Below are 27,994 nucleotides of genomic sequence, written 5' to 3' on the forward strand. Positions count from 1 at the left end.
GGAGACAGTGAGAAAGCAAAGGTGGTTAACAGAGATGTTAGTCGTCTATCTTCCCTGTCTGGAGGTTGAAATCTCCGAGAAGTACAGCGGGAGGGCCAGTTTCAGGGATGTGTGAGAGGAGATTATCTAATTCCTCCAAGAAGTCTCCCAAGGCGCCTGGTGGACGGTAGAGAACAACAAGGGTTCATTGTATAGGATGGGTTACTGTGACGGCATTGAATTCAAAGGTGGAAGGAGCGAAGTTAGGTAGCTTGAAGAGGGAAAAGCTCCATTTGGGAGAGAGCAGGAGACCAGTGCCCCCTCCTCTGCCAGTGGGTCTGGGTGTATGGGAGAAGGAATATGCTGTGGAGAGAGCTGTTGGGGTGGATGTGTTGGATGGAGTAATCCAGGTCTCAGTGAGAGCAAGGAAATCCAGGGACTGCAGGGAGGCGTAGCCAGAAATGAAGTCAGCCTTAGGAACAGCTGACTGGTTGTTCCACAGGCCACCTGAAACTAGATGTCAGTGGAGCATGTGGGATAGACGAGAGCAGGGCGGTTATAGCGATTAGGAGATACACGTGGCCAGTTATAATTGCGAGAAGACACATGAACAGGAATGGAGAAAATACACATGAGTATAGCATGAGGGGCTATAAAACTAAAGAAAAGAAAAGAAAACATAAAAAACCAGCAATACTTAGCTCAATCAGAGGAGGATTTGTCTCCTCTTTGCCACCCTCGTGACTTCTGCAGGACTCCAATGTCTTTGTCAGTCTTTGACTCCCGCAGGACTCCAATGTCTTTGTCAGTCTTTGACTCCCGCAGGACTCCAATGTCTTTGTCAGTCTTCGTCTGTCTGACGCTCCAGGAAAGAGCTACCTAAAATGGACGCCTGATTGCTGAGTTCTCACAGCTGTGGGGCCACGCCCCTCTAATTAGTTAACTCTCTACAGCTGATGGGCGACAGCCAGTGGTGTAGTGGGCGTTGGACGCGGGGGTACGCCGTACCCCCACTTATTTGGAGCATGATCTTTTTTTTAATAGTCTAATACATATAAAATCATTGCCAGTCTTATCAGTTGTAAGTGTGTATTTGTTGTAATAATGACAAAAACATAATACATTTCACAGTAATTATAATAAAAAATAAAAACGATTTCCTTGATTCCTTGATTTCCTTGATTCGTCACATCACGCTCGTGACCAGTGACACACCCACGGCCAGCTCGCCGCCCGCCGGGTTTGCGGCAGCTCTTTCCCTCAAGAACGCTAACGAAAAAGCTCTATAATGGCAGGCAAACATTTTTTACTTGACTTATTTTCTAAAAAGAATATAATTCACAAGAAGAAAGAGGCTAGCAGCACCGAAGCTACAAATGAAGCTGCTAGTACTACATCACCAGAAGAGCCGCCTAAAGACGTGGATAATGCTAGCACTAACGTTAATGTTAGCTGCGCTAGCAACGTTCCCCTGGCTAGCTCAAGCTCACCTTTCCCATAGGTATGGACGGAGGAGATGTGGCGGAGGAAACAAGAGGCATACCCGTGGATAGACTGCAAAGCTGGGAAACTGGGCTGCAAAGTTTGTTCATCCATTTCGGATGTATCAGTCTTCAAAACGCAAGGTGTGTGTGTGTGCGCGCGCAAGGTGTGTGTGTGAAGCAGTGCTGTCTGCTTATTTGCAATATAGGCTAGGCCTAATCAGACTAATTTCAAGTCCAGATTCAATGTTGTTTGCATAAGTAGGCTATATTTTTGGTTTCGTTTATTTAATAAGTTAATTTCAGGACAACTTTGGGAATTTTGTTTGTTTGTTATGAATTTTAAATAGATTTTGAAAGTGGAGATAGAGAGAGAAGCAGCGCTGTCTGCTGTAGGTTATGCAATGTAGGCCTATACATTGTTTATGTAACTTATGTGCCTGTGTGTCCATGGTTTTGAGTCTGTGTGTTGAGCGCAGCGCCGTCTGCTTTTTCCGGTATAGTAACTACTGTAAGTTGAACTAAGCATACCGGTAGTTTCTGTGGACCTGTCTGCCCGTTTTGTGAGTGCACTGCGCGCATACGCACTTGTGTGGCATTAATTGGGATGACCTGATTAAAATAGCGTCCCCCCAGTAAAATAAATACCACTACACCACTGGCGACAGCAGAGTGTCCCTGCCTATATTGTAATGCAGGGTTGAGACGTGTGACCCACTGAGACCTGTGTAACAGGTTCAGTTGAGCAGATCTGAGATTTAAAATCTCTCAAAAGCGCCATTTTAGCTACAATAACTACAGAACAATTATACAGAGTAGAATAAATGAAACAGAAGTCTATTTAAACAAGAATATAACTTACAGTGGTTGCTGCGTCAATAGGTAGTGTCGTCACCCGGTCTAGATGTGCACTACATCATTGCCGTGTGTGTGTGTGTGTGTGTGTGTGTGTGTGTGTGTGTGTGTGTGTGTGTGTGTGTGTGTGTGTGTGTGTGTGTGTGTGTGTGTTCTGTGCGGCGGGGTAAATGGAAGGCAATTTGAAAGATGTCCGCAATCATAAGAGCAATGTGTATAGAACGTCTCGTGCATATTGGAACAACCGCGAGTAGTTTGGAGTAATTTGCTACATGTAAATTGTCAAAAATGGTATATTCTCTGTTAGCTTACGACCGCCTCGATTGAGCTAGCAAATGTTTTACTCCCAATTTAGCATGGCTGTGGATATGGGCTGAATTTGTCCTTGAGTGGAATTTTCCGATCATTTCCCTAAGAGCAGTGTGCAAAAATGTGCTGAAAAAGCATGAATAACTCAGACTTTTCAAAATGGCTAACTTTCTGGGGGGCGTGTCTAATGAAAGCCATTTAGAAATATGTCCGCAATTCTATGAGGAATGTCTGTGGCAAGATTCAGATAGTTCGGAGAAGCTATATGTGACTATCGCACGGCCGAAGCTCATTTTAGAGAATTTGTGACCTTTAAATCGTCAAAAATGGTACATTCTCTGTTAGCTTACGAGCTCCCCCGTTTCAGCAGTGATATTCATTCGCAATTTAGCATCACATTGGATATGGGCTGATCTTGTCCTGGTTTGGAATTTTTCCGATCATTTCCCTAGGAGAAGTGTGCCAAAAGGTACTTAAAACGCACATTTTTCAAAATGGCACACTTTATGGGGGGCGGGGATAATGGAAGCCATTTTGAAATATGTCCGCAATTCCATGAGAAATGTCTGTGTTAAGTTTCGGGTAGTTCGGAGAAACTATATGTGACTACCGCACAATACGCTACTGAGACGTATTTGCTAAAACGTACGATTTTTTTGTACAGTCTGGAAAAGGTTGTGGGTTGTCACGTGTGTTCCGAGTTTAAAGGCCGTAACTCAAAACTTAACACTTAAAACAAAGTTATGTGTCCGTAAGTGTTTTTAACCCTTCGATTTCGAGAAAAAACTGAGTAGGACACGCCCACATTCGTCATTGGTTGCGACACTTTAAATCTCAGTTTATACTCATCCTGCCAGTATATCTATTACAAAATATAAATATTTCGTCAATCCGTTCTTGAGGTATACATTTGTTGTGTTTTTGGCGCCCCCTATTGTCCAAAATGAACATACTTGTATGTGCCTATTCCCCAAGACAGACTGAACCTATCCACCGAAATCTGTGATATTTGAATACATTGTGGATGAATTAGGAACACACCTTTTTGCTAATACGTTGCAATTGATGTCGGCCACTTTTTTCCACACATCGTGCTCATGTCCTACGGCAGTGGTTCTCAAATGGGGGTACGCGGACCCCTAGGGTTACGTTGGAGTACTGCAGGGGGTACGTGAGATTTATTTTTATGTTCATGAAAAAAACAACATAAGTAAAGCATTTAAACAAACTAGTAGATTAACTACTTTATTCAAAGGTTTACAGTAATTCTGGATAATAAAATGGGACAAATAAACGGGGTGCTCTCTTTTCCTGTCCCTCTCCTGACAGCTCGTCAGTCTCGTGCAGCTCGCTGAACCTGTAATAAGTGACCCGACAGTAAAGAATACACATAATTATAACTAGTTTAGCCAGTTCCAGAGTAGATACACTAACTAAGTGTGTTAGGTCTAAGTGTATTTGGCTCCGCTCAGCGGTCCGTCACAGCGGCGGAGCTGTGATCATGCAGAGCTGCGTGTTGTCCGTCAGCAGCAGCTGATCTGATCTCTCTCTCGTGTGTCCGGTTATACTTCACTCGCGTTTATGTCCAAATCTATCAGATCTAGCTAGTTCTAGTTAATTATATGACTGCCTGCTTATCAAAGGACACCTAAACAATAAGCGTTGTTTGGCAACGGCGTGTGGCCGCAAGTATGGGTCAAAATCCCATGCTCATAAAATGCTTAAATATTTTGTTCTCTTCATTCCCCACGCCCCAAAATAAATAAATAAATATATATAGCCTACCAATTTTAGGTAAAGTAACAACGTTTGAGCAGTGTGGGTTTTATATTAACAGTTACACATATTTCAAAACGCGAAGTGTAACTGCAGTGGCCTTCCTGTCACTGAGAATAACAAAGGTTCCTCAGTGAAGCACAAGCCCATGTTTCTCACTAAATTGTACAACTTATTAAGGCGAGACACCCCAGGTGAATAGGGTAAGTTTTTTAACTTAAAGGTATCAGCTAGACATTTCTCCAGTTAATTACTTACAATAAGGCAATTGTCTTTTGTATTACAAGTTTTCTGAAATATCATATTTAAATACGCAAATTAGCCATTATCTCATTAAATATGCACATATTTTAACACATTTCAGGAATCGAAATCTGAACTTTGAATAAAGCCAGATTCAAAATTATTGTTTCATTTTGTAGTCATATTAGTATATACGGCTTTTACAGAAGGGATATTGGATATCTCTTGTTATCACTCCATAAATCAGAAAATACTGTCAACAGCCCTAAAATATCCATTTCCGCCATGTTTTTAGGTGTACAATGTTGTATAATTCAGGCTATGAATTATATATGGACAAACCCTTCAGTAAAAGCCTTCATAATATTGATAGGAATATAACTGGAAGGTTTGGTGTCTCTACGTGCTACTGAAGTTGAAATTTCGAACTTAGAGTAGGAGAAAAAACTCATTTTGAGAAAATTACCTTTAAAGATTGCAGTGAGGCGCTAGCTAAACCCTCCTGTTCTTTGGATGACAGCTTGCGCATCGACGCACTCCGTGAAGGTATTTCATGTTCGGGGTCATTTGTTTTTTGTATAACCTTGATTCGTGCAAGTGACAATTGTTGTCGTCTTCTCTGTGAACGTTTTTTTCGCCGTTCTTTTGCCATTTTGAGATTTCAATTTCTAGCGGAAAGCTAACCAGGAAGTGTTTTAGCACACCACGTGACGCATCTGAACGAATCACGTTGTCAGAAATTGACACCAGCCAATGAGATTTTGTTTCTTGGTTTAAGACCCCTTTGTGCTTTCACGATTGGTTGCTGATACAAAGGAAATGAACATATTTGGATCCGATGAGATCGTGAAGGAGAGACGGAGCTTTCCAACAATATCTCTGTTGACATGGTGCACACAGTGCCGTGTCTCGCCTTAAAAAGATCAGTTCAATGCAACTAATGTCGTCTTAGTGTTATTGCATGATGTTAAAATTGGTTTGCCATGAATTTAGTGATGGATTGTAAACATTTTAAATGTAGCATTTAAGTGTTTCTCAGTTACAATGTTGTTGTTTTAATAAATGATGGTGCAGCGCTGTAGGCCTATGTACCTCTTTATATAGGCATTTCTTCCCTAACAAATAGTTTTTGCGCTGATCAGGTGTTACTTGGCTGAATCTTTTTTCCGAAGGGGGTACATTATTGAAAAAAGTTTGAGAACCACTGTCTACGGTAATATATCTGACCCTCCACTGATGCTGTACACTAAGTTGGGTGTTGAAAAAAAAGAAATGTAAGTTAATATTTCACTGTTTTTAACATTATGGTAATTAAAACAAATCAAAGTAGGCGGAGCCTAGGGATACCAGAGGATAATATGTAGCTCCACCCGGATAAGTGTGCAAAATATCAGGTCCATCAGACTTACGCTGCGACTATTTTTCGAAAACTGAATTTTCACAGGTGGCGCTAGCGAGCATGTTTGAAATGTTGAACCCATCAACTCCAGAATCTGAAATGTTTCACCCGTCCTGCCAACTTTGCCAAATGTCGCGACATGAATGGCATCGTAAAGCCCTCAAAAACAGGTTTAGTCCCTGTAAGGGAAACTTCTGCAGCAATGGAGAGTCAGGACTCAGAGAGACACGAGGATAGTTGGAGCTTTGATGTCAAACACTGGTAGTTTATTACAAGTATCGGCCGGAGAATTTCACATCACAAGTCACAGCAGCCAGAGCTTCTGACTGCACGGGTGGGTTGCCACATACATTCTGCCCAGCCTCTCTCTTGATAGACCTTTTAACTAGTTTACAGAGAGTTAATCAACAGCTGGTAACACTGGAGATATCCCCAACATCTGGAGACACTGAATCACTTGCCTGACTCTTAGGCTCTGTGATCGAGAGTTGACCGGTCATAAACTGAGAATAAGTGCAGCAGCACATTCTTTAAAGGAGATAACAGAGTCAGGGTTGGTTATTAAATATCTAGGAGTAAAGATAGAAATATTCCCTCACAGTCCCCAGAATAAGAATCGGGAGAATAATAATTCTATGCATAACAATAGGTCTTCACACACTTCGTGCTCAGGCCCTAATTACAAACAGAGGTTCTTGGTCCAGTTAAGCCTGAATGATGACCCAGTGTGTTTCCAGTGTGAACACATTTTTTGGGGGGGTTGAAGAATTCAGACCAATTACAGGAGGTTCTGGCAGACTTTTGCCAGGACCGGCATAAGAAGAACAACACAACTAAATGAGCTGCTGTAGCACACATGAATAAAGGAAAATAAAGAAAAACACACATTTTTACCTGACATTTCAAAATGTTTCTTTACATTCAGAGGCATATACGTCATTATTCTCGGGGGTCACTATTCTATAAGAATGGGAACCACTGGCATAGGTTTGTAATGTCATGTTCTTTAATGTACACACATAAATGCAATGTGAAGCCAGAACTAACCGGATAAAATGTATACAATGAAACAAGAACCTTTCACGTGTAAAAAGGCACCTGTTTGTCTGTGACCTAAAAAAAAAGTTTGTTTTTCAAATAAGTACAGCAGTTAAAGGGCCCATGTCATGGCCATTTCTACTGATCATAATTCCATTGTTGAGGTATACTAAAATAGATTTATACTGTGCAATTTTCCAAACTCACATTGGTTTCTCATACAGCATCTCTGTAAAAGCAGGGATGCTCCGATCACCAATTTTGGGGCCAATCGCCGGAATCAGTATCGGCCGATACCGATCAGTTTAAATCTTCACTTTAAATCTTCCATTTAAAGTGATGTTTAAAACTCAGTTAATCACTGGAGCTTCCACAAACAACAATCGACTTAATTATTACATTCAAATGATGTACATTATTGAAGTTTACATTCACTTTGGATAATAACACGGGAGAAATCAGCGGAAGGGCTCTCTTTTCCTCTCTCTCTACCTCTCTCTCTCTCTCTCTCCTGACAGCCTGTCAGTATCGTCTCATGCAGCTCACTGAACCAGTAACACAGTGCAACAAAACAGGAAGATTAAATGTGGTCTCTTAAACATAAGATCTCTAGCATCTAAAGCAATATTGGTAAATGATTTAATATCAGATTATAATATTGATATATGCTGTCTCACTGAAACTTGGTTGAGACATGAAGAATATGTCAGCATAAATGAGGCCACTCCACCCAGCCATGTCAACACTCATATTGCTCGAGGCACGGGCCGAGGAGGTGGAGTTGCAGCAATCTTTGACTCAAGTTTACTTATCAATACTAAACCAAAATGTAATTATACCTCTTTTGAAAGCCTCGTTTTTAGTCTTACGCATCCGACCTGGAAAACTTTGCAGCCAATCTTATTTGTTACAGTGTATCGTGCACCAGGTCCTTATTCAGAATTCTTATCAGAATTCTCTGAGTTTTTATCAACTTTGGTTCTTAAAACAGACAAAGTAATTATCGTAGGTGACTTTAATATTCATGTTGACGATGATAAAAATAGCCTTACTGTTGCATTTAACTCTATATTAGATTCTGTTGGTTTCTGTCAGAGTGTAAATAAACCAACCCACTGTTATAATCACACTCTCGACCTTGTTCTGACTTATGGTATTGAAATTGAGCAACTATTAGTCGAACCGCATAATTCTGCTTTATCCGACCATTTCTTAGTAACTTTTGAAGTACTGTTACTAGACTACAAAGCATTAGTCAAAAGCTCTTGCAGCAGAAACCTATCTGTTAGTGCTATAGCCACATTTAAGGAAGAGATTCCACCAATACTTAACTCGATAGCATGTCTGCATGTAGGGGAGGAAACTTATACAAAATGTACACCACCCCAAATTGATCATGTTGTTGATAGTGCTATAGATGCGCTGCGACTAAAATTAGACTCTGTTGCTCCTTTGAAAAAGAAGAAAATAAAACAACATAGATTAGCTCCATGGCATAATGCCGAAACCCGCAAAATAAAGCAAAAGTCTAGACAACTTGAAAGGATATGGCGTTCCACTAAACTTGAAGAATCTCGTTTAATTTGGCATATTACTCTCAATGAATATAAGAAAGCACTGCGTAAAGCGAGAGCAGCTCGATTGAGCCTTCTATTCCCATAGCACTCAGTAGTAATGATTTTATGTGCTTTTTTAACGATAAAATTGTTACTCTTAGAAACAAAATTAATGACCTCTTGCCTTCGACCAGTATAGTGTTATCAACAGCTCCCGGAATCGTAAGTTCTAATATTACACTAGATAGTAAACTAGAATGCTTTTCAACCATTAACCTTGAACAATTACATTCAATGATTCTCTCTTCTAAACCATCAACGTGCATGTTAGACCCAATTCCAACTAAGCTGTTGAAGGAAGTTTTTCCATTAATTAGCACTTATTTATTAAATATTATGAATATGTCTTTATTATCAGGCTATGTTCCACAATCATTCAAAGTAGCAGTGATAAAACCGCTTCTTAAAAAGCACAACCTCGATCCAGAGGTTTTAGCCAACTATAGACCTATTTCTAATCTTCCGTTCCTCTCAAAAATTATTGAGAAAGCGGTCGCAAAACAGTTGTGTGATTACTTAAAAAACAATGATTTATTTGAAGATTTTCAGTCTGGCTTTAGAACACATCATAGCACAGAGACAGCTCTGGTTAAAGTCACAAATGATATTCTAATAGCCTCAGACAAGGGACTTGTCTCTATTCTTGTTTTGCTCGATCTCAGTGCTGCATTTGATACTATCGACCATGATATCCTATTGCAAAGACTAGAGCACTTAGTTGGCATACAGGGAACTGCTTTAGGCTGGTTTAGGTCCTATCTATCTGAACGCTCTCAGTTTGTACGTGTTAACGATGAATCTTCCACGCAAACCAAAGTTAGCTATGGAGTGCCACAGGGCTCAGTGCTCGGACCTATTTTGTTCACATTATATATGCTTCCGTTAGGCAATATTATAAGGAATCATTCTGTAAACTTTCATTGTTATGCGGATGATACTCAACTATATTTATCAATCAAGCCTGATGAAATTAATCATCTAAATAAAATTCAAGACTGCCTTAAGGACTTAAAAACGTGGATGACCTTAAACTTTTTGATGTTAAACACGACCAAAACTGAAGTTATTGTACTTGGCACGAAGAATCTACGAAACAAATTATCTAAAGACATACTAACTATGGATGGCATTAATTTGGCCTCCAGTGAGACTGTAAGGAATCTTGGTGTTATATTTGATCAGGATTTATCCTTTAACGCCCACATAAAATCAATTTCAAGGACCGCCTACTTCCATCTACGTAACATTGCAAAGATCAGGCATATCTTGCCTCAAAACGATGCAGAGAAACTAGTCCATGCATTTGTTACTTCTAGGCTGGATTATTGTAACTCTTTATTATCAGGGAGTACCAAGAAGTCAGTCAAGTCGCTTCAGCTGATTCAAAATGCTGCGGCTCGTGTACTAACCAGAGTTAGGAAAAGGGACCACATTACTCCGGTTCTGGCTGCCTTACACTGGCTCCCTATAGAACACAGGATAGAATTTAAAATTCTTCTTCTCGCCTACAAAGCCCTTAATGGGCAGGCGCCATCTTACCTTAAAGAACTCATTATACCCTACTGTCCTACTAGGGCATTGCGTTCCAAGAATGCAGGGTTGTTGGTTGTTCCTAGAATCTCTAAAAGTACAATGGGAGCCAGAGCCTTTTCTTATCAAGCTCCACATTTGTGGAATCAGCTTCCAGTTTGTGTTCGGGCGGCAGACACCCTATCCGTTTTTAAGAGTGCGCTTAAGACCTTCCTTTTTGATAAAGCTTATAGTTAGGGCTGATTAGATTCAGCACCTAGTTTTGCTGATATAGGCTTCGTTTGTCGGGGGACATCTTACTTCTTCCTTCTCTCTGTCTATACCCGTGTACACTCATGTTCCGATTAACCCAGCTTCCCCAAATGTCTTTCTTTTTGGTGTCTATATACGCTGGGATCCGGAGTCATGGATGATCCTGCGGTCCTGTGTCCTGGATCGCGAGCGCTGGATCTTGAGTCGTGGCTGTGGTCCTGGATCATAGGTCCTGGATGGATATCCTCGTGGATTCATCTTCCTATTATATACACACATGCATTTCCAAACATTTGGACTACCTATGTTGCAAATGTATTATCTTTTCAATTTACACACGGCATCTATTGCACGTCTGTCCGTCCTGGGAGAGGGATCCCTCCTCTGTTGCTCTCCCTGAGGTTTCTCCCATTTTTCCCTTTAAACTGGGTTTTCTTTGGAAGTTTTTCCTTGTACGATGTGAGGGTCTAAGGACAGAGGGTGTCGTATTGTCATACTGATATTCTGTACACACTGTGAAGACCACTGAGACAAATGTAACATTTGTGATATTGGGCTATATAAATAAACATTGATTGATTGATTGATTGATTGATTGATTGATTGATTGATTGATTGATTGATTGATAATGAGTGACCCGACAGTGAATAATAAATATATTTATAATAACTAGTTTAGCTTGTTCCAGAGGTAGATAAAATAGCTAAGTGTGTTAGATCTAACTCTTGTGTGTTTTGCTCCGCTCACCGGTCCGGCGGGCGGAGCTGCAGGATTTCTGCTTCACACACGTTGCATACCGCTATTTTACTGTCTTTTTTGGACAGCTTAAAATAATGCCAGACCGGTGAAGCCATTTTGGCGAGCTTGTTTTGCCGCACACAGAGAAAAGTGTCATGTATTTTACGTCATGCGATCGGTTCTCGCGATCGGCATGTTTAGAGAGCACCGATCGATCAGTAGAGAGAGTATCGGCCGATCTCGATCGGTGACCGATCGATCGGAGCATCCCTACTGTAAAGTATGTGTATTCACCGGTATTCACTCTCTGTCCTAAACGGCTTGTTGGAGCTCCTGCTCCCCCATCCCTGTGAGCCCAGTGTGCTCTGATTGGTCAGGAAGTTGTGAGGCTCATTGCGAGGCTCATTGCGAGGCTCGTTGCGAGGCTCGTTGCGAGGCTCGTTGCGAGGCTTGTTGCTGCGATCTGCTGTGAGGAGCGGACAGGCTTCCGGGTCGGCGATACAGCGAGAACAAGCCTAACTCATCCTGAGCACACACAAACACTCACAGCCGAAGTAAAAACAATAAGTGTGGCTTGATATTGAGTAAGAAAAAGGTTTATAACGCTGTGAGAACGGGTCTGCGGAGAGCATTTCTCCGCGATCCCAACTTAGCAGCCCGAAAAACGTTTACCCATTTAAACAGTCGTGGTAGATACCTTGTTTGTTTTAAACATCATAAATAGACAAACAACAATGTATACTTACAGGTTGTGTACCGGAACTCCCGCTGGTCCAAACAAAGTAGGAACAGCATCGTTCTTCAGTGCCCTACCCTGTACATATCCGGCATGAATCGCTGAAAGGTTTGTGAAGCTTTGTTTCGTGAAATGCTGGCAGAGGGTGTGGCCTCTGGGTATTCACACGTCAGTACCCAGGAAGTAAACAATGGAAAATGAGAAATCTCCAACGAGGCGTTTTGGGGCAGCATAGACTGTGTTAGAGTTGTACTCGCTACAGGGTGTACTTTGAGGGTTCTTGACTCTGCAGACCATTTACATGCATAAAAACCTTCGTAACACAAGGGGACGGGTAATAACCGGAAAAGCAATACATGGGAAGAGGGAAATGAGCATATCTGCAAACTGTGTGAACTGATATATTTGTGGTCTATTTAAAAAAAGTCCTCCATAGACCGTCCACCTCTGACAAACAGCTGTAAAACTAAATTGAACTTGGGTGTACTGACAGACGTACATACATCAGTATGTACGTCTGTCAGTACACCCAAGTTCAATTTAGTTTTGGTTCTTTGTGTCGCAGGTACATACACGATGACTCTGAGACCACGGAGGATGAAGTCCATCTGAAGGTGACGGACGGCCTGAACTCAGCTGACGTCGTCCTGGCAATACAGGTAGACTTCCTGCGGCCATCATCATTCAACATCCTATGAGATATCTTTCACTTAAGAGATCCTGTCTATATCGCACAACCACAACTTTAAATCACTTGAACTAAACACTATCTGTTAACAGGCAACATACTGAAGAAGGGTAGCAAAATTAATTAGTTATAAGAATCCAAATCAGAATTCCTTTATTCTTCCAACAGAGGTGAAATTTAGATTGTTACAGCAAGAGCATAGAGACAAAAAAATAAAACACTATACACTAAGGCATGCACATAATGCTAAAATAAAACTTACACAATTACAATTTAAAACACATTCAGATAGAGAAGATAAGTAGCAGTAAAAGTATTTATAAAAAAGTGTTGTATGAAGAACGTAGTGTGATAGCAGCAGAGGTATTACCAGATCTTTGTTACAGTATTAAAAAGTCTTACTAAGAAGGCAGCCAGTAATAATACGAGACATAGAGAAGTATTAGATATTGCACAACAGGGTTTTATTTGTCTTTGTTGTGGTGTGTGGGGGGGGTCTACCGTGGGCCATGGTTGTACAGTCTGACCACTGCATGAAGGAAGGCATCCTTTCACTGAAGGAGCTGAACAGTGCAGACAGGGTATACTGGAGGGGGGGAGGGTTGTCATGTTGTCTAAACATAATGACAACTTAGCAATCACTGCCCTGTCACCCAAGTCCTCCACAGTGTCCAGAGAATCCCTCAGGACAGAGCTGGCCTTCCTTACCAGTCTGTCCAGTGTCTTCCTGTCAGCAGCCGAGATGCTGCTGCCCCAGCAGGCCAAACTAGAAGATGGCCACCACATAGTCATAGAAGGTCTGCAGGAGGGCCCCCTGCACCCCAAAAGTTCTCAGTCTCCTGAGCGGACAACAAAAAGATTTTTATAAATTATGTATAAATCAATAAAAATTCAATTTTCTTAATCAAGCCTTGTTCCTAATTAACAAACAAACTACACTGTATGATAAATGAATGATTTGTCTCTGATTTTGCAGTCACCATAGTTCTAATGATTCCTCTCCTACTGACCCCAGGTTCTGCAGATGAACGATGAACCTCCCCAGCTGGGTGGGGGTCTACGGGGGGAGCTGAGCTGCCAGGAGCGGGGGCGGATCCAGGTCACGGTGGACTACTTGTCGGCCACAGATCGGGACAGCGAGAACTCCAGGCTGATGTACATGCTGGCTCGGAGGCCTGGCAGGGGGGAGCTGCAGAGAGACGGGCTGAGCGTGGACAAGTTCTCCCAGCAGGACCTGCTGCAGGGACACGTCTACTACGTCCACACTGGTGAGAGAGCGTCATGGAACAGAACAATGCTCATTTCATCAGGTCACTTTTTTGTGTTATGGTTGTGTCAGTTTCCCCAGATACAGAACACATTGTTGGCTTGTGTCTCAGGAGGAGAGATTGGACCTGATCCAGTGGTTGACATCATCACCCTCATCATCTCTGATGGGGAGGCCGGAGGAACAGACGGCTGTTGCTACGGAGATGCCCCTCCCCCACCAGTGCCTCTTCATGGTACACTTCCTGTGTGCGACCTTAACATCACCATTCTTCCTGTCAACAATGAAGTCCCATCTATCACTCTGGGTAAGATTTGAGTTTGAGGATGTGAGGAACAGTTTATTTGTTGGCTGCTGTAAGAGGAAGTCTTTCGATCTTTTACTTAAAGGTCACCTATCATGCTATTTTTAGGCAATAGCATAGGTCTCAGATATATCAAAATTAGTGCTGTCAAAATTATCGCGTTAACGGCGGTAATTAATTTTTGGAATTAATTGCGTTAAAATATTTAACGCATTTAGCGCATGTGCAGAATGGCCCGCCCCATATGTGCCACCAGTGGCAGCGCCAGGGTATGGCTGGGGTAGGCTACACCCATACCAAGAAATGGCTTAGCCCCACCATGAAAAATGATGTTAAAGTAAGCAAAATAAAGTCTGCCAACTCGCGCGGAGTAAATTGCACAGACAGCAGTTAGTAAGATTGATTTCAGTAGCCACGGTTTTGAAAACTTTTGTCACGTAGTGATCGACTTCTCAATAGAACATCTTTGATAATGTATTGTGGCCAATCGGAATCGAGATAACGGCGTCATGTTGTTACAGGAAGTCCCGACGGAGAATACTTTTGCTGTAGTACAGGGGTGCACATAACTAACTGGTACGCAGGTTATGTGCGTAATCTGAAATGCGTACCGTCACTTGTGTCACAAAGCGCATTTGCACACCGACGTACTTGTGAAGCTTTTCCAGAAGGCGGTTCGATCACCGGACGACAGAGTCGGTCTCCGTGTGCACAAACAGGGCTGCTGTTAACGTCGGTCTGTACAATGGAATTGTGCCAAAACAAAGCCAACCGGTTGCGGAGGGAGACTCCCCCCTTCACTGGAGAACTGCGCTAAAACAGCTGATCACAACGTTCACACTCTGTGGTCACGAAGTACTCCACTAGCCCCCCCCCCCCTCTGTCGACTTTCCTGAAGTACTCCACTAGCCCCCCCCCCCCTCTGTCGACTTTCCTGAAGTACTCCCCCGTTGATAGAAATCAACACGTAATGAATTAAGACCCCACGGTTTGATGATTGATAGGTGTGTGGGTTGTCTTTCATTTTGACACGCAGAAAAATGTTATAATAAACATAGATACTGTATGTTAAATGGATATGTCCGCCTTCTTTCATTTATCTTTCCATTCCCACAACAATATACATAAATAAATGGCATATTTTGGACATAGTTCGAATGGTGATTAATCATAATTAATAAATGTTTAAGCTGTGATTAATCTGATTAAAATTTGTAATCGTTTGACAGCTCCATTTCACTTCCTGTTTCAAAAATGATGATTTGGGGTATACATGAGAGTTACTGAGGTTACCTACTGTAACCCCAGCTTCTATGAGTAAATGGCGCAGCCCTCTAAGGCTATCGCTATTGGGGGTTATCCCTCTGCGCCACCGCGCAGCACTGAAAACTTGTAGTCCACGCCCACCCGCTAGGTGGGCCCCACCCTCGGGCCTCCTTCCGGTATAAATAGGAAGGGGGCCCGGCAATCTGCTCCCATACAATATAACTTTTCTTCAGCTATTCGTAGAGCCAGTGGGGCCCAGCGCTTAGAGGGCTGCGCCATTTACTCATAGAAGCTGGGGTTACAGTAGGTAACCTCAGGTCTCTTTCGTATATGGCTTCGCCCTCTAAGGCTATCGCTATTGGGTTAAGGGCGAAGCATGATGTAGTCTGCGCCCCACTGGGTCCGCCCAGCACTCGAAGCACAGACACACCTGCTCAATAACACCCCCTGCCTGTTGTGCCATGCGTAATGGCACCTCCCCGTCCCTGGAACATAGCAAAACATGCCTATCTTCCCTGACGGGGTGAAGGCTGGGAACAATACATACCGGCCGCTGTGAGAAAGTAGAGACGAAGGTCCCACCTTGCCCAGCGATCTTAGAGGGGGAACAGCTGCTCTCTGCGTGTCAGACAGGTAGGAGAGCGCTCAGCTGGATCCCTGACGTCACTCACTCTGACCAGGCACTCCGTACAAAGTGTGTCAGAGGAAAAAGGAACATCCCTCCTATAAGAGGGAAAAAGGGCCGCTCTCCGCGTGCCGAGAGGCAGGAGAGAGGCGCACAGCTGGATCCCTGACGTCACTCACTCTGACCAGGCACTCCGTACAAAGTGTGTCAGAGGAAAAAGGAACATCCCTCCTATAAGAGGGAAAAAGGGCCGCTCTCCGCGTGCCGAGAGGCAGGAGAGAGGCGCACAGCTGGATCCCTGACGTCACTCACTCCGACAGGACACCCAGTACAAGGTGTGTCAGAGAGGAAAAGGGAGACATCCCTCAAATAAAAATGAATACATGAACAGGGGGAAGACCAAGATGCAGCAGTGCAAATATCTTCCACTGACATTCCTCCGTGCAAAGCCGTGGAGGAGGAAATTCCTCTGGTGGAGTCCGCATTAATGTTCTCCGGGGGCTCCACCCCAGAGGAGACATATGCCTGCGACACAGCCTCACACAGCCAGTGTGACAGCCGTTGTGCAGACAGAGGTTGCCCGATCGAGCGCTCTCTATAGTGCACAAACAGGCGCTGAGAACGGCGCCAGGCCGCCGTGCGTGCTACATAGCAAGTCAACGCGTGCACAGGACAGAGGAGATGAGACGTGGCTTCTTCCTCCAACCTGTGAGGAGGGGGAAAGAAGCCAGCCAGGGTGATCACTCTTGACCTAAAAGGGTTGTGATGACCTTAGGCATGAAGCCGGGTTTAGGGCGTAAAACAGCTGAACTGCCATCTCCTTAGATCCGGAGACATGACGGAAACACAGAGAGAGCAGACAATCACTCACCCTTTTCTCTGATAGAGCCAAAAGCAGTACTACTTTGGTTGAATACAGTTTAAGGGGAACCTGATCAGCTTCAAATGGGGCTTTGCTTCAGTGCGCGTAACACCAACGCCAAATCCCACTGAGGCGCCCGTGTGCGTGACACAGGTCTGAGTCTCCATACTCCTCGCAGACAACGGCTGCTGCATTCAGCGAGCCTCTTTGTTAAATTTGCCGGGAATATACATTGCTCTGATGGAGAGCAACGTGTGTGTGTGCGCGCCCAGAACAGCAGCCGCCTGGCTGCGTTCAGAAGCTGCGCAGATCGTACTCCTCCCTGGCGATTGGGGTAGGCTGCTTCCATAGCCGCGGCCTGTTGTCTGTGCAAATCAACACATGTTTGATTGTACAGCAACGGGGCGACTCCCCCGTTCTTTTCGGAGATTTAGAAAAAATAGCGGGAGTAAAAACCGCGCAAGACCCTGTTCCTGGGATGACAGGAGTGTTTCTTGTATCCTATGGAACTGCTGGCTTCTCTGTGATGTGCCGTAATGGTCGTCATGGTGGCGAGCCACGCCATCGCCGCCACTGCCCGTGAGGCAAAAGGGCTGCGAGGGAGTTTCCACACACTGTATTTCACTCCGTCTCTCATCATGAGGCGCGTACACGCCCAGAGGGTAGGAGGTGTGTGTATGCTGTCCACACGAGGCGTTATAACGGTGCTCGTGGATTTATTATGACCGTGTGTAGGAGGCATATCTGGGACAGAGGAATGCCGCGAGCTCTGCAGTTTATAAACCAATATGTTAAAACAGCAGGCTTCTGCAGCGAATGAACCACCTGGAGTGTCCCCCTGTTGGAAAAGACCCAGGGGAATCCCCACGTGACCAGCTGACGCCAACGCCGAGCAGCTGCGTCACGGAGAGGGCTGTGTGGGTTGTGACATGTCGGAGGAGAGCTGTCAGTTTCTCCACTCGCTGCCGCGAGAGCCGCGCTCTGCTGCTGGCTGAGTTTAATTCCACTCCAGATAAACATTTGTCTGAGAGGGAAGAGGACAGCTCTTCTTCCAATTTATTATGAAACCCAGGCTTTGACAGATGCGATACGAGATGTACCGTCTGTAAAGCGACTTCCTCCCTGGAGCGAGCCAGCAAATAGCAGGTCGTCCAGAGAAAACCACACTCTCATCCCTCCTCTGTGTTGCGGCTCCAGCCTTCTCTACACAAAAATGGGAGGAGCCAGGAAATATCCGAACGGCAGACGATTGTCTGGTCTGATATTCCCTGAAATGGAAAACGCAGGAATTTCCTGTGTTTCGGGATGATGGGTACGTGGAAGTATGCATCCTTCAGGTGGAAGTGAACCAGTCGTCCTGGTGAACACATTCCAGCACCTGTTTGATCGTGAGCATGTGGAATACTGACAGATCGAGGATGTCTCATTGCCCCAGTCTTTTTCGGGATTAGAAAAATAACGGGAGTGAAAACCCCTGATTTTCCTCCCTTTGAGGAACCCTGGAAATATCCTCTTTCAACAGGAGTTCCAGCAGCTCGGATTGGAGCACAAGACATAGCTTCTGGGAGGACAGGAGTGTTTCCTGTATCCCATTGAACTGTGGGGGGGGGGGGGAGAGGCGAACTGAAGGACATATCCTCTGCTGATCAGCCTGCTCCTCTATCTGTCCATCAGACCCACGCGCTGCCACTCTGAGAAAACCTCTGAGAGCGGGCGCACGTGCTCGAGATGTGTTTTTGGTCGTCATGGTGATGAGCCACACCAGAGCCCCTGCCGCCGCTGCCCGTGAGGCAACCCAAGGTGAGCTTGGACCGAAAGGGCTGCGCGGGGGCTTCCACACGCTGCGTCTGACTCCGACTCTCATCCTGAGGCGTGTACATGCTCAGGGGATGGATGGAGGTGTGTGCAGTGCTGCCCACATGAAGCGTTATAACGGCGTTTATGGCTTTTTACCCCTCCTCTCTGGTGGGGGGGCGGAGGCACGGGATGGTGCCCCTGCCGCCGCTGACGGACGAGTATGACGCCTCGGCTGCGGTTGCTGCGAGTGTCTCTCCTGTCGCTGTGTTGGCTGCTGCTGCTGCCGCTGGTGCCGCTGATGCTTTGCCGCCGGCTGGAGCCAGCCGACGTGCTGGCGGATATCATATGCCGCCTTCATGGACTCAACCATGGATAGGAACTGGGGTCCGAACAGCCCGTCCGGGCTGATCGGAGCGTCCAGCAAGATCTTCCTGGCGTGCTCTGAAACAGCCGCCTGTTGCAGCCAGAGGTGGCGCTGGATCTGCGTCATCCATGTTGCGATCCTCGCCTGGGAGACAGCCACGGCTGCGCACAGCATGAGTGCCGTGCTGGCCGCCTTGCCGATCTCCTCCGCCTCCTCTGGTGCCACGGTGGTGGACTGCTCCACCAGCGTCACCTCCGAGTTGGCCAGTAACGCCTGAAACGCACATTGGTGCACCCGGTCAGCCTGGCGGCGACATACTGGTCCTTGGGGGAGGCCAACATAGGGCGCCGTCCGGTGATCAAGTACCCCAAAGAACGCCGTCAAGCTCGGCTCCAGAGCGGGGGTGGTTGGAAAACCCTCCTCTGTGAATCCCTCCACCTTAGTGAAGGGAACAAAGGTGGCCACCGGAGCCCTCAGGGTCCTCGGGTTCGCCGCTGCCCCTTCCTGGTACCTCCTAATGGCGGGGAAGCGCGGCCAGATCGGGTCACTCCTGCCCGTCTGAAACCGGGAAAACACTCCGGCCATGTCGTCCAGAGCCACCCTCTCCCGTCCTAGGGGAACGGGGAGACCTCTGCATGCTGCTGCTTTGCCGATGATTTCCGGCAGCTCCAGCATAATGCCACCGAACGCCGGTAGCGCTGTGGCCACCGAGAAGGGGACCGCGTGCTCGGCCGCCACCCCTGTACCTCGCTCCGATCAGAAATGTAAGAAAACCGTGGATTTTCGGATATTCAAAGAGCCCGATTACAATGGCCAGACAGACAAACAATTCCATTAAATCATTAGAAATCGACGATCGGGCTTGATATATGGTTAAATATAGCAGTAGGCGATCGATGTCCATAGATGAGAGTAACATCTACGTCACTGTACGGCCCCGCCCACTTTTGGGGGAAACCAACGCTGTCATTTGAATGGCGATCAAGCCTGAAGCCACAGAACTCTTCTTTTACTGTCCTTTTTTCTTAGAGGAAGTACAGAAACACTGAACTCTGGATTTGTTTTAATGTTTGAGGTGCAATAAACGACACAGCAGCTTTTTGGCATGATAAAACACTTATTTTCCGCCTCGCTCATGAGAGCGAAATTACAGCCTCGCCTACTGATTTTTATTTAACCATATATCGAGCCCGATTGTCGATTTCAAATGATTTAATTTAATTGTTTGCCTGACTGGCCATCGTAATCGGGCTCTTTGAAGATCCAAAAATCCACGGTTTTCAAAAATGTCTGATCGGATTGGCAAAAACTTCAGAATTTGTATTGACCGCCATTCAAATGACAGCGTTTTTTCCCCCAAAAGTGGGCGGGGCCTTAATTTTTGCCCGGAAGTGACGTAGGTGTTACTCTCATCTATAAAGCTCTTTAAAAAATAAAAATGTATACAAAATAAAAAAGGAGGGGGCTGAGCTCATGCAGGAGATGCTAACGGCAGATACTGCGGTGATGAAACGCCATATCATGGATTATTTCTGAAACAGTATGGAGCTCAAAGGCTTTCTCTCTTGCCACAAGGTGAGTTCCTTTTTATTTCCTGCTTCTTCACAAACGCTCTGTGCCGTACAGGTTAGCTCTGAGTGTTAGCGATGCACCGACCATATTACGTCCAAAACAGTCGGGCATTGTTTCTGATAGCAACGTTTCTGATAGGGTCCGATATTACGTCATATCGGACGCAAATCTGGATCAGCTCCGTTGTAGCCCCGTTTGTAGAGATATGGGTACGGAGGAAAAGAGAGGGTTTTATTTTCTGACGCTGCGTGAGTTCCCGACACACAGGGGACACATATTTATGTATAAAAGACATCAAAAATGTCATTTTGCATGATAGGTGTTAAGAATGTCACGAGGCTCAGGACCCAAACGCACAACACCAGAAACAGATCAGAATTAACAAGGTCTTTTAATTAAGGTCAAAACGCAAAACGCTCACTTGGAGGATCAAAAACTCTAAACCAAAAAACATCTACATGGACTATCAAAAATATACTTCACACGATCAAGGGATGACTGGCAGGCTTGACGAAACAAGACGAACTGACACAAGATAAAGGGAGACGCAGACTATATATACACACTAGGTAAGGGTGGCAACAATTAAGGGAGGGGCTGACAATCACACTGGCGGGAAAAACACATCAGGGCAGGAATGGTCTGAAACGAGAGGGAAAGGTTACTACAAAATAAAACAGGAAATCACAAGACAAGGCAAAAGACAAAAGGACTGAACTAAATAAATTAACTTAACACAACTGTCTAGACACCACAGTACCCCCTCCTTTACGGACGGCTCCGGACGGCCGAGCGAGTTCAGGATGGCTTTTGTAAAAATCCTTTATCAGGTTCTGGTCCACTATGAAGCTAGATGGGATCCATTCCCGCTCTTCCGGTCCATAACCGTCCCAGTCCACTAAAAACTGCTGACCCCTTCCTCGTTTTCTGACCTTCAGCAGACGCTTGACAGTGTAGACCAGACCTCCATCAATGATCCTGGGAGGAGGTGGGGGGCTTGGAAGCGGGAACCATTTTGCTTTCCTTGACCGGCTTGAGTTGGATATACTTTATTAATCCCCGTGGGGAAATTGTTTCTCTGCATTTGACCCATCCTAGTGTTAGGAGCAGTGGGCTGCCATTTTGAACAGCGCCCGGGGAGCAGTGTAGGGAACGGTGCCTTACTCAGGGACACCTCGGTAGCACTTGGTCTTGCCGGGACTTGAACTAGTGACCTTCCAGTTGCCAAGCCAAGTCCCTATCGACTTCGCCACCACCGTGAGTTTACTTACGTGGAATGTTGGATGGACTCTGAGTGATCTAGGCAGGCGCAAACGAACAGACACAGGGTTAATACACTTTGACACAGTGAATGGGCCTACAAATCTTGGTGCCAGCTTCCTAGAGACTACGTTCAGGGGCAAGTCTCTGGTGGATAACCACACTTTCTGACACGGTCTGTACACAGGTGCAGGACGGCGATGCCGATCAGCCGCTTTTTTCATGCGGGCCAGAGTCCTCAGGAGGACCCGACGTGCTGAAGTCCAAATGCCATGACAGCGCCTGACCAGTGCGTGTGCCGAGGGAACCATGACTTCTTTCTCTGTCTCGGAGAACATGTGAGGTTGGTAACCGTAGACGCACTGGAACGGGGTCAATCCGGTGGCAGAGGTAGGCAATGAGTTGTGGGCGTATTCTACCCACGTGAGGCGTTTACTCCAAGAAGCTGGGTTTTGGGACACCAGGCACCGGAGGCAGGTTTCCAGTTCTTGATTCAGTCTCTCCGTTTGTCCATTTGATTGGGGATGGTAGCCGGAAGAGAGGCTGGCAGAGGCCCCGATGAGGCTGCAAAACTCCCTCCAGAAACGGGAGACAAACTGAGGGCCCCGGTCCGACACGATGTCCCTGGGAAAACCGTGGAGACGACAAACATGGTGCAACAAAACTTCAGCCGTTTCTTTGGCCGATGGCAGTTTAGGCAAAGCAATAAAATGTGTCATTTTAGAGAATCTATCCACCACCGTGAGGACGGTGGTGTTACCTTTGGATTCTGGCAGTCCGGTGACAAAATCCACTGAGATGTCGGACCAGGGCCGACTGGGGATAGGCAACGGCCTGAGCAGACCCATCTGGGGCCTGGAAGAGGTTTTATTCCTGGCGCAGATGGTGCAGGTGGCCACATACTCCTTGACATCCTTTTCCATAGATGTCCACCAGAACCGTTGCTTGATGACGTACATGTTTTTTTTTTACCCCAGGATGGCAGGTGAGCAGCGAGGTGTGAGCCCATTGAATGACCTTAGGAAGCACAGTTTGAGGAACAAACAACCTATTTGGGGGGCAACCCCTAGGTGTCGGGCTCTCACCGTTAGCTCGTTTCACCTCTGTTTCTATTGGCCAAGTTACCGCTCCAACCACACAGTTTACTGGAAGGATTGGTTCCTTTGCCGAGGGTTCAGGATCAAAAATACGAGAAAGTGCATCTGGCTTGACATTTTGTGAACCGGGTCTAAATGACAAGGAGTTAAAACGAGTGAAGAACAAAGCCCATCAAAGCCGAGCAGTTTTTTGAAAATGTACATTTTTTTTTTACATTCTTCAAAAGGTCGTGGGCTGTGACTCGTGTCCCAAGTTTTGCGTCCGAAGCTCATTTTATGCTATCGCAATTTAAAAATAATGTATAGGCCACGCCCACATTCTGCATTTGTTGCGACACTTTGAATCTAAGTTCGTAGTTGCCCCGAGAGTATGTGTAAAAAAAAAGAAAGATTGGTCCATCCGCTCTTGAGTTATAAATTGGTGGTGTTTTTGGCGCCCCCTATTATCCAAAATGAAAATGCTTTGGTGTGTCTATTCCCCAAGACAGACTGAACGTTTCCACCAAAATATGTGATGTTTGGATACATTGTTGATGAATTATGAGCATTTCTTTCTAAGCCCCGCCTTTTTGCGAGTACGTTTTAATTCATGGTGGAAATACTTATCGTTTGAACATGCTCATCTCCTAAGGTAATGTGTCTGACCCTCCGGCGATACTGTATACTGAGTTTGGTGTTGAAAAACCAACATTTGAAATGTAAGTGAATATTTAACTGTTTTTAAAATTATGCTAATTTAACAAAAATAAAGTAGGCGGAGCTTAGGGTTCCATTTGGATTATTTGTAGAGCAGGTCCACCCGGATATGTTTGCAAAATGTCAGGTCATTCGGAGTTACGGTGCGACTTTGTGCATTTTTACGAAATGAAATTGAAATAGGTGGCGCTAGCGAGCATGTTGGAATATTTTAACAAATTGAGTCCAGAATATTGTAATTTTCACCGATTCTGGAATCTGTGCAAAATTATACAACTTTTTCAGCATCCTAAAGGCCTCAAAAACAGGAAAGATGGCGACTAAAAATATTAATAAGAATTCCACGAATAACAATAGGTATCCTTGCACTTCGTGCTAGGACGCCGTTGAGTCCCAGCACTCTCGTGCTCGGGCCCTAATAAGAATTCCACCAATAACAATAGGTATCCTTGCACTTCGTGCTAGGACGCCGTTGGGTGCTCGGGCCCTAATAATGCCATTTTTATTTTGCTGTTATATTTGGTTGATGTTGGGCTTATTTTAAACTATTAAGAACACATTATTTCCATTATGGATCAATCTGAGGTTTGTTAAAATAGTGAGAAATGACACACAATTACCAAGAGCCCAAAGAGACATCTTCCCAGTGTTAAAGCCAAACCTCAACATTAGTAACGTTACATAATCAATTTGAAAAGGAAAAGCGGTTAACTGTAACATTATTGAAGCTGAAACCATGAAATGATTTTACATAATGTAAATTCATTATGAATTCAAAACATCAAAATAAGTTTCAGCTATTTGTATACACTGTGGTGTAGTTTAATTAATAACACATATCATATTTTATAAACTGTTAAGATGTTTTTTGTATAAAATCTTTTTTTTGTCAAGTAACTAAAGCGTATGTGGAGAAAAGTACCACAGATCTAAGACGAGTAATGATTTGTTGTTGCATTGAACCACTGCCATATTTTAACTAGATTAATTATACCATTAGGAGTTATTGTTATAAACTGCTTTATCCTAACAAAAGATGTGATCAAATAATATCAAATATTTGTATGTCTTTCCCATCATAGTAAAATGCTTTGGCCCAAAATAATTGCAAAACAGGTATTCATTTGTATTTTTGTTTCCCTTCCGTATGATCAGCAACAATTGCAAAATGAGTTGCAATAGTATGTAAGACAAGTATTTAGACCACATTTAAATTAAACTGAAACTTGGAGCTAATGTATCTCGATTATTAATTAAACAATTGTTTCCAAAAAACCTTGTCCAGAGTCTTGTTTGCAGATTGCATTAATGGTAATTGTGGCGTGTGTGTGTGTGTGTGTGTGTGTGTGTGTGTGTGTGTGTGTGTGTGTGTGTGTGTGTGTGTGTGTGTGTGTGTGTGTGTGTGTGTGTGTGTGTGTGTGTGTGTGTGTTGTTGTCACCCTTCGGCAGGGCTGACGAAGTTGACACTGACGTGTTTTAAATTAAATCTGCCTTTTGTCTGCTGGTATAACAGAAACACACATAACCACATGCAGCTGGGTGAGATTGTCACTCCCCTGTGTGTGTGTGTGTGTGTGTGTGTGTGTGTGTGTGTGTGTGTGTGTGTGTGTGTGTGTGTGTGTGTGTGTGTGTGTGTGTGTGTGTGTGTGTGTGTGTGTGTGTGTGTGTGTGTGTGTGTGTGTGTGTGTGTGTGTGTGTGTGTGTGTGTGTGTGTGTGTGTGTGTGTGTGTGTGTGTGTGTGTTGTTCACAGGAGAGAGTGAACCTTTTCAGAACAAAAGCAGAAAGAGGCTCATCCCTCGGTGACAATGTCTACTAGCCTTTCGCTAGCCGGATTACTGAGGCAATACCAGCGGCAGGATAACTTTCTAATCCTAGAATATCTACCATTAATTCACACCATCACCACCCAGCAGTGTAGGGTGTGTATGGGGGTGGGGGTGGGGGTGGTTAGGTGGTGATGTGTATGTGGTGTTTCTTGGTTTAATTAATTAGCAGTGAATAAAGACGCTGAGTTCTTACTCATTAGCAAGGCGGAACACGAGGAAACCAGCTTTACCTTCTTTTATATTTTAGCAAGATCCAGGACTATTTATCATTGTGCTAACACACATTTCCACAATCGATACATACCAACCTGATCTCACCAGAATGCGTGACTCCACCACGACACCTTAACACCGCATTGCGTGGTGGAGTCACGAACTTTGTTACATTTACGTGTCGGCACCACGCAAACAACCCCAATGTAAAGTGAATGAGGCTCCTTTGTCGTGGTGCACACACGCATTTCTACAACGTCCCGCAGTGAGCTTTTATTCTACAACGTTTTTTAAATCTACTTTATAGCTTGTAGTAACTCACGGGAGGCTTCTTTTATTTTATTTGTAATCATAATTATTTTTATTTTTCGTCAGAATGTAAAAATTACATTAGTTACGAATTTATGTTCTCAAAAAACAGTGCTTTGTGTGTAATGCAACTGTGATTTTTATTAAATTAGTTCGTTTTTAAGGAAGTCCAGAGCTTCAGCTGTGTCAAATAGATTGTTCCCTTTAGTTAACGTTATTTAAAAGATAATGATCATGTCCCCTGTATTGTATTACGAGCGTCCATTCCCATTGGATAACGGAGAATTTTACACCCGGAAGTAAGTAGCCTATTCTCCTTACTGTCGATTGATTTTACAGTGATATCTGCACTACTCATCGACTAAAAAACACCAAATTATCCTTGTTAATTACACAACATTGATTGGTTTGAATTGTGTACAATGCTTTTGTATTTTCCCCCTTCAATTCGCAGAAACAAATATTTGTTCGGAGTTTTTGGATGGCAGAAGACACTACACTACCCAGAATCCTCAGCTATCGTTTGGGACTACACCATGTGCTTAGCTTGACAAACCCCATGATCAGTCCTCAAGCTCTGTGATTGGTTGACCTCCAACTGCATTCCATATGAAAAAAAACGTTTCGTAAAAGAGAAAATCATACTTTATTCAGCAGTGCTTGCTTTACTCTTCAAAAGTCATCACATGAATGCATTGTAATAAATAGTTTGGCTGCATTCAATATTACACATCTATCTTAGTTCTTTATTTATCTACAGAGATCGGGCATCAGAATAGACCGGAAACTATTCTTTTACCGTTCTGTTTTAATTTCACAATAAAGTTAGTAGTAATATTTTGTTTTGATATTATTGTTTTTTATTAACTACTAGACCGCTGGTTCATGTTAAGAACATATTTTCTGTGTTTATATCAAATATCAAAACAATAACAAAATAATATTCGTCATAAACTAAACCGGAAACAGCAGTATATTTTATTTTGTTAACACTGTAAACTTTACAGCTTTTTAACCCAAACCACCTACTGGTTAAAGCACGTTATTGCACGTTTAGAGTAATTGCAATGCAGGAAGATTGTGTTGCTTTTTAACGACTGTTTAAAATGCCTTTTTCTTAATGTCTTTCATTTTTGTAAAGCACTTTTGAATGTGTTATATTTTATCAAAACATTTAAATATTAAGAGTACATACAAAATAGTGGGAAAGTATAGAAGGTCAATTATATAAATATAGAATAGAAAATATCAAGAAGATACTCAAATGATATCTAGAATAAAACAGTTTAGTGCCTGATAGGAGGATGTGCAAACTAATAAGGCTTTATTTAAAGAAATGTGCAGAATACGACAGTGTAATGGTGGAGGTACACACATATTGATAGATGTCTTGTAATGCACTGTTGAGGAACCTGTGACCCAAGTTTTTCATTCATTGCATAACTACACTGTTGTGTATATGATATGTCAATAAACCTTAGAAAATCTTGAAAGGGATGTGCAAAATAGCAATTATATACAGTCTTTAATTAACTATTAGAGAATAACGAGTAATGAATATGCTTTAAACGGATCTGCAGATAAATATTTAGTCTTCTCAAGCACCAACTATCAAATATCTCTCCTGATTGTTGGCACTTGACAATCACCTTCACTGAATTTCACTCAGGTGTAACTAAAGTCTGATTTAAGGGTTGTTTATATTTCACATCATTAATCCAAATCTGTAAAGTAACTAAAATAAATGTAGTAGAGTAAAAATACCAGGTTAACCTTAAAGAAAGCCCTCAGGATTATAAAAGACCCCATCACCCCAGCCACAAACTGTTCTGTCTGCTGCAGTCTGGCAGGGGGTACCGCAGCATCCGGACTAAAACCACCAGACACAGAGACA

General features: G+C 44.0%; 1 protein-coding gene across 1 annotated transcript in view; it reads left to right on the forward strand.

Moving 5' to 3' along the window:
- Positions 1 to 27,994, forward strand: part of frem1b (Fras1 related extracellular matrix 1b) — a 288,564-nt gene that overhangs the window by 84,083 nt on the left and 176,487 nt on the right. The window contains exons 15-17 of the mRNA XM_034081787.2: positions 12,519 to 12,612; positions 13,657 to 13,909; positions 14,021 to 14,215. Coding sequence (XP_033937678.1) covers positions 12,519 to 12,612; positions 13,657 to 13,909; positions 14,021 to 14,215 — 542 coding nt within the window. The remainder of the gene's footprint in view (positions 1 to 12,518; positions 12,613 to 13,656; positions 13,910 to 14,020; positions 14,216 to 27,994) is intronic.

Source organism: Pseudochaenichthys georgianus, chromosome 4 (genome assembly GCF_902827115.2).
Source record: "Pseudochaenichthys georgianus chromosome 4, fPseGeo1.2, whole genome shotgun sequence".
NCBI classification, from domain to species: Eukaryota; Metazoa; Chordata; class Actinopteri; order Perciformes; family Channichthyidae; genus Pseudochaenichthys; species Pseudochaenichthys georgianus.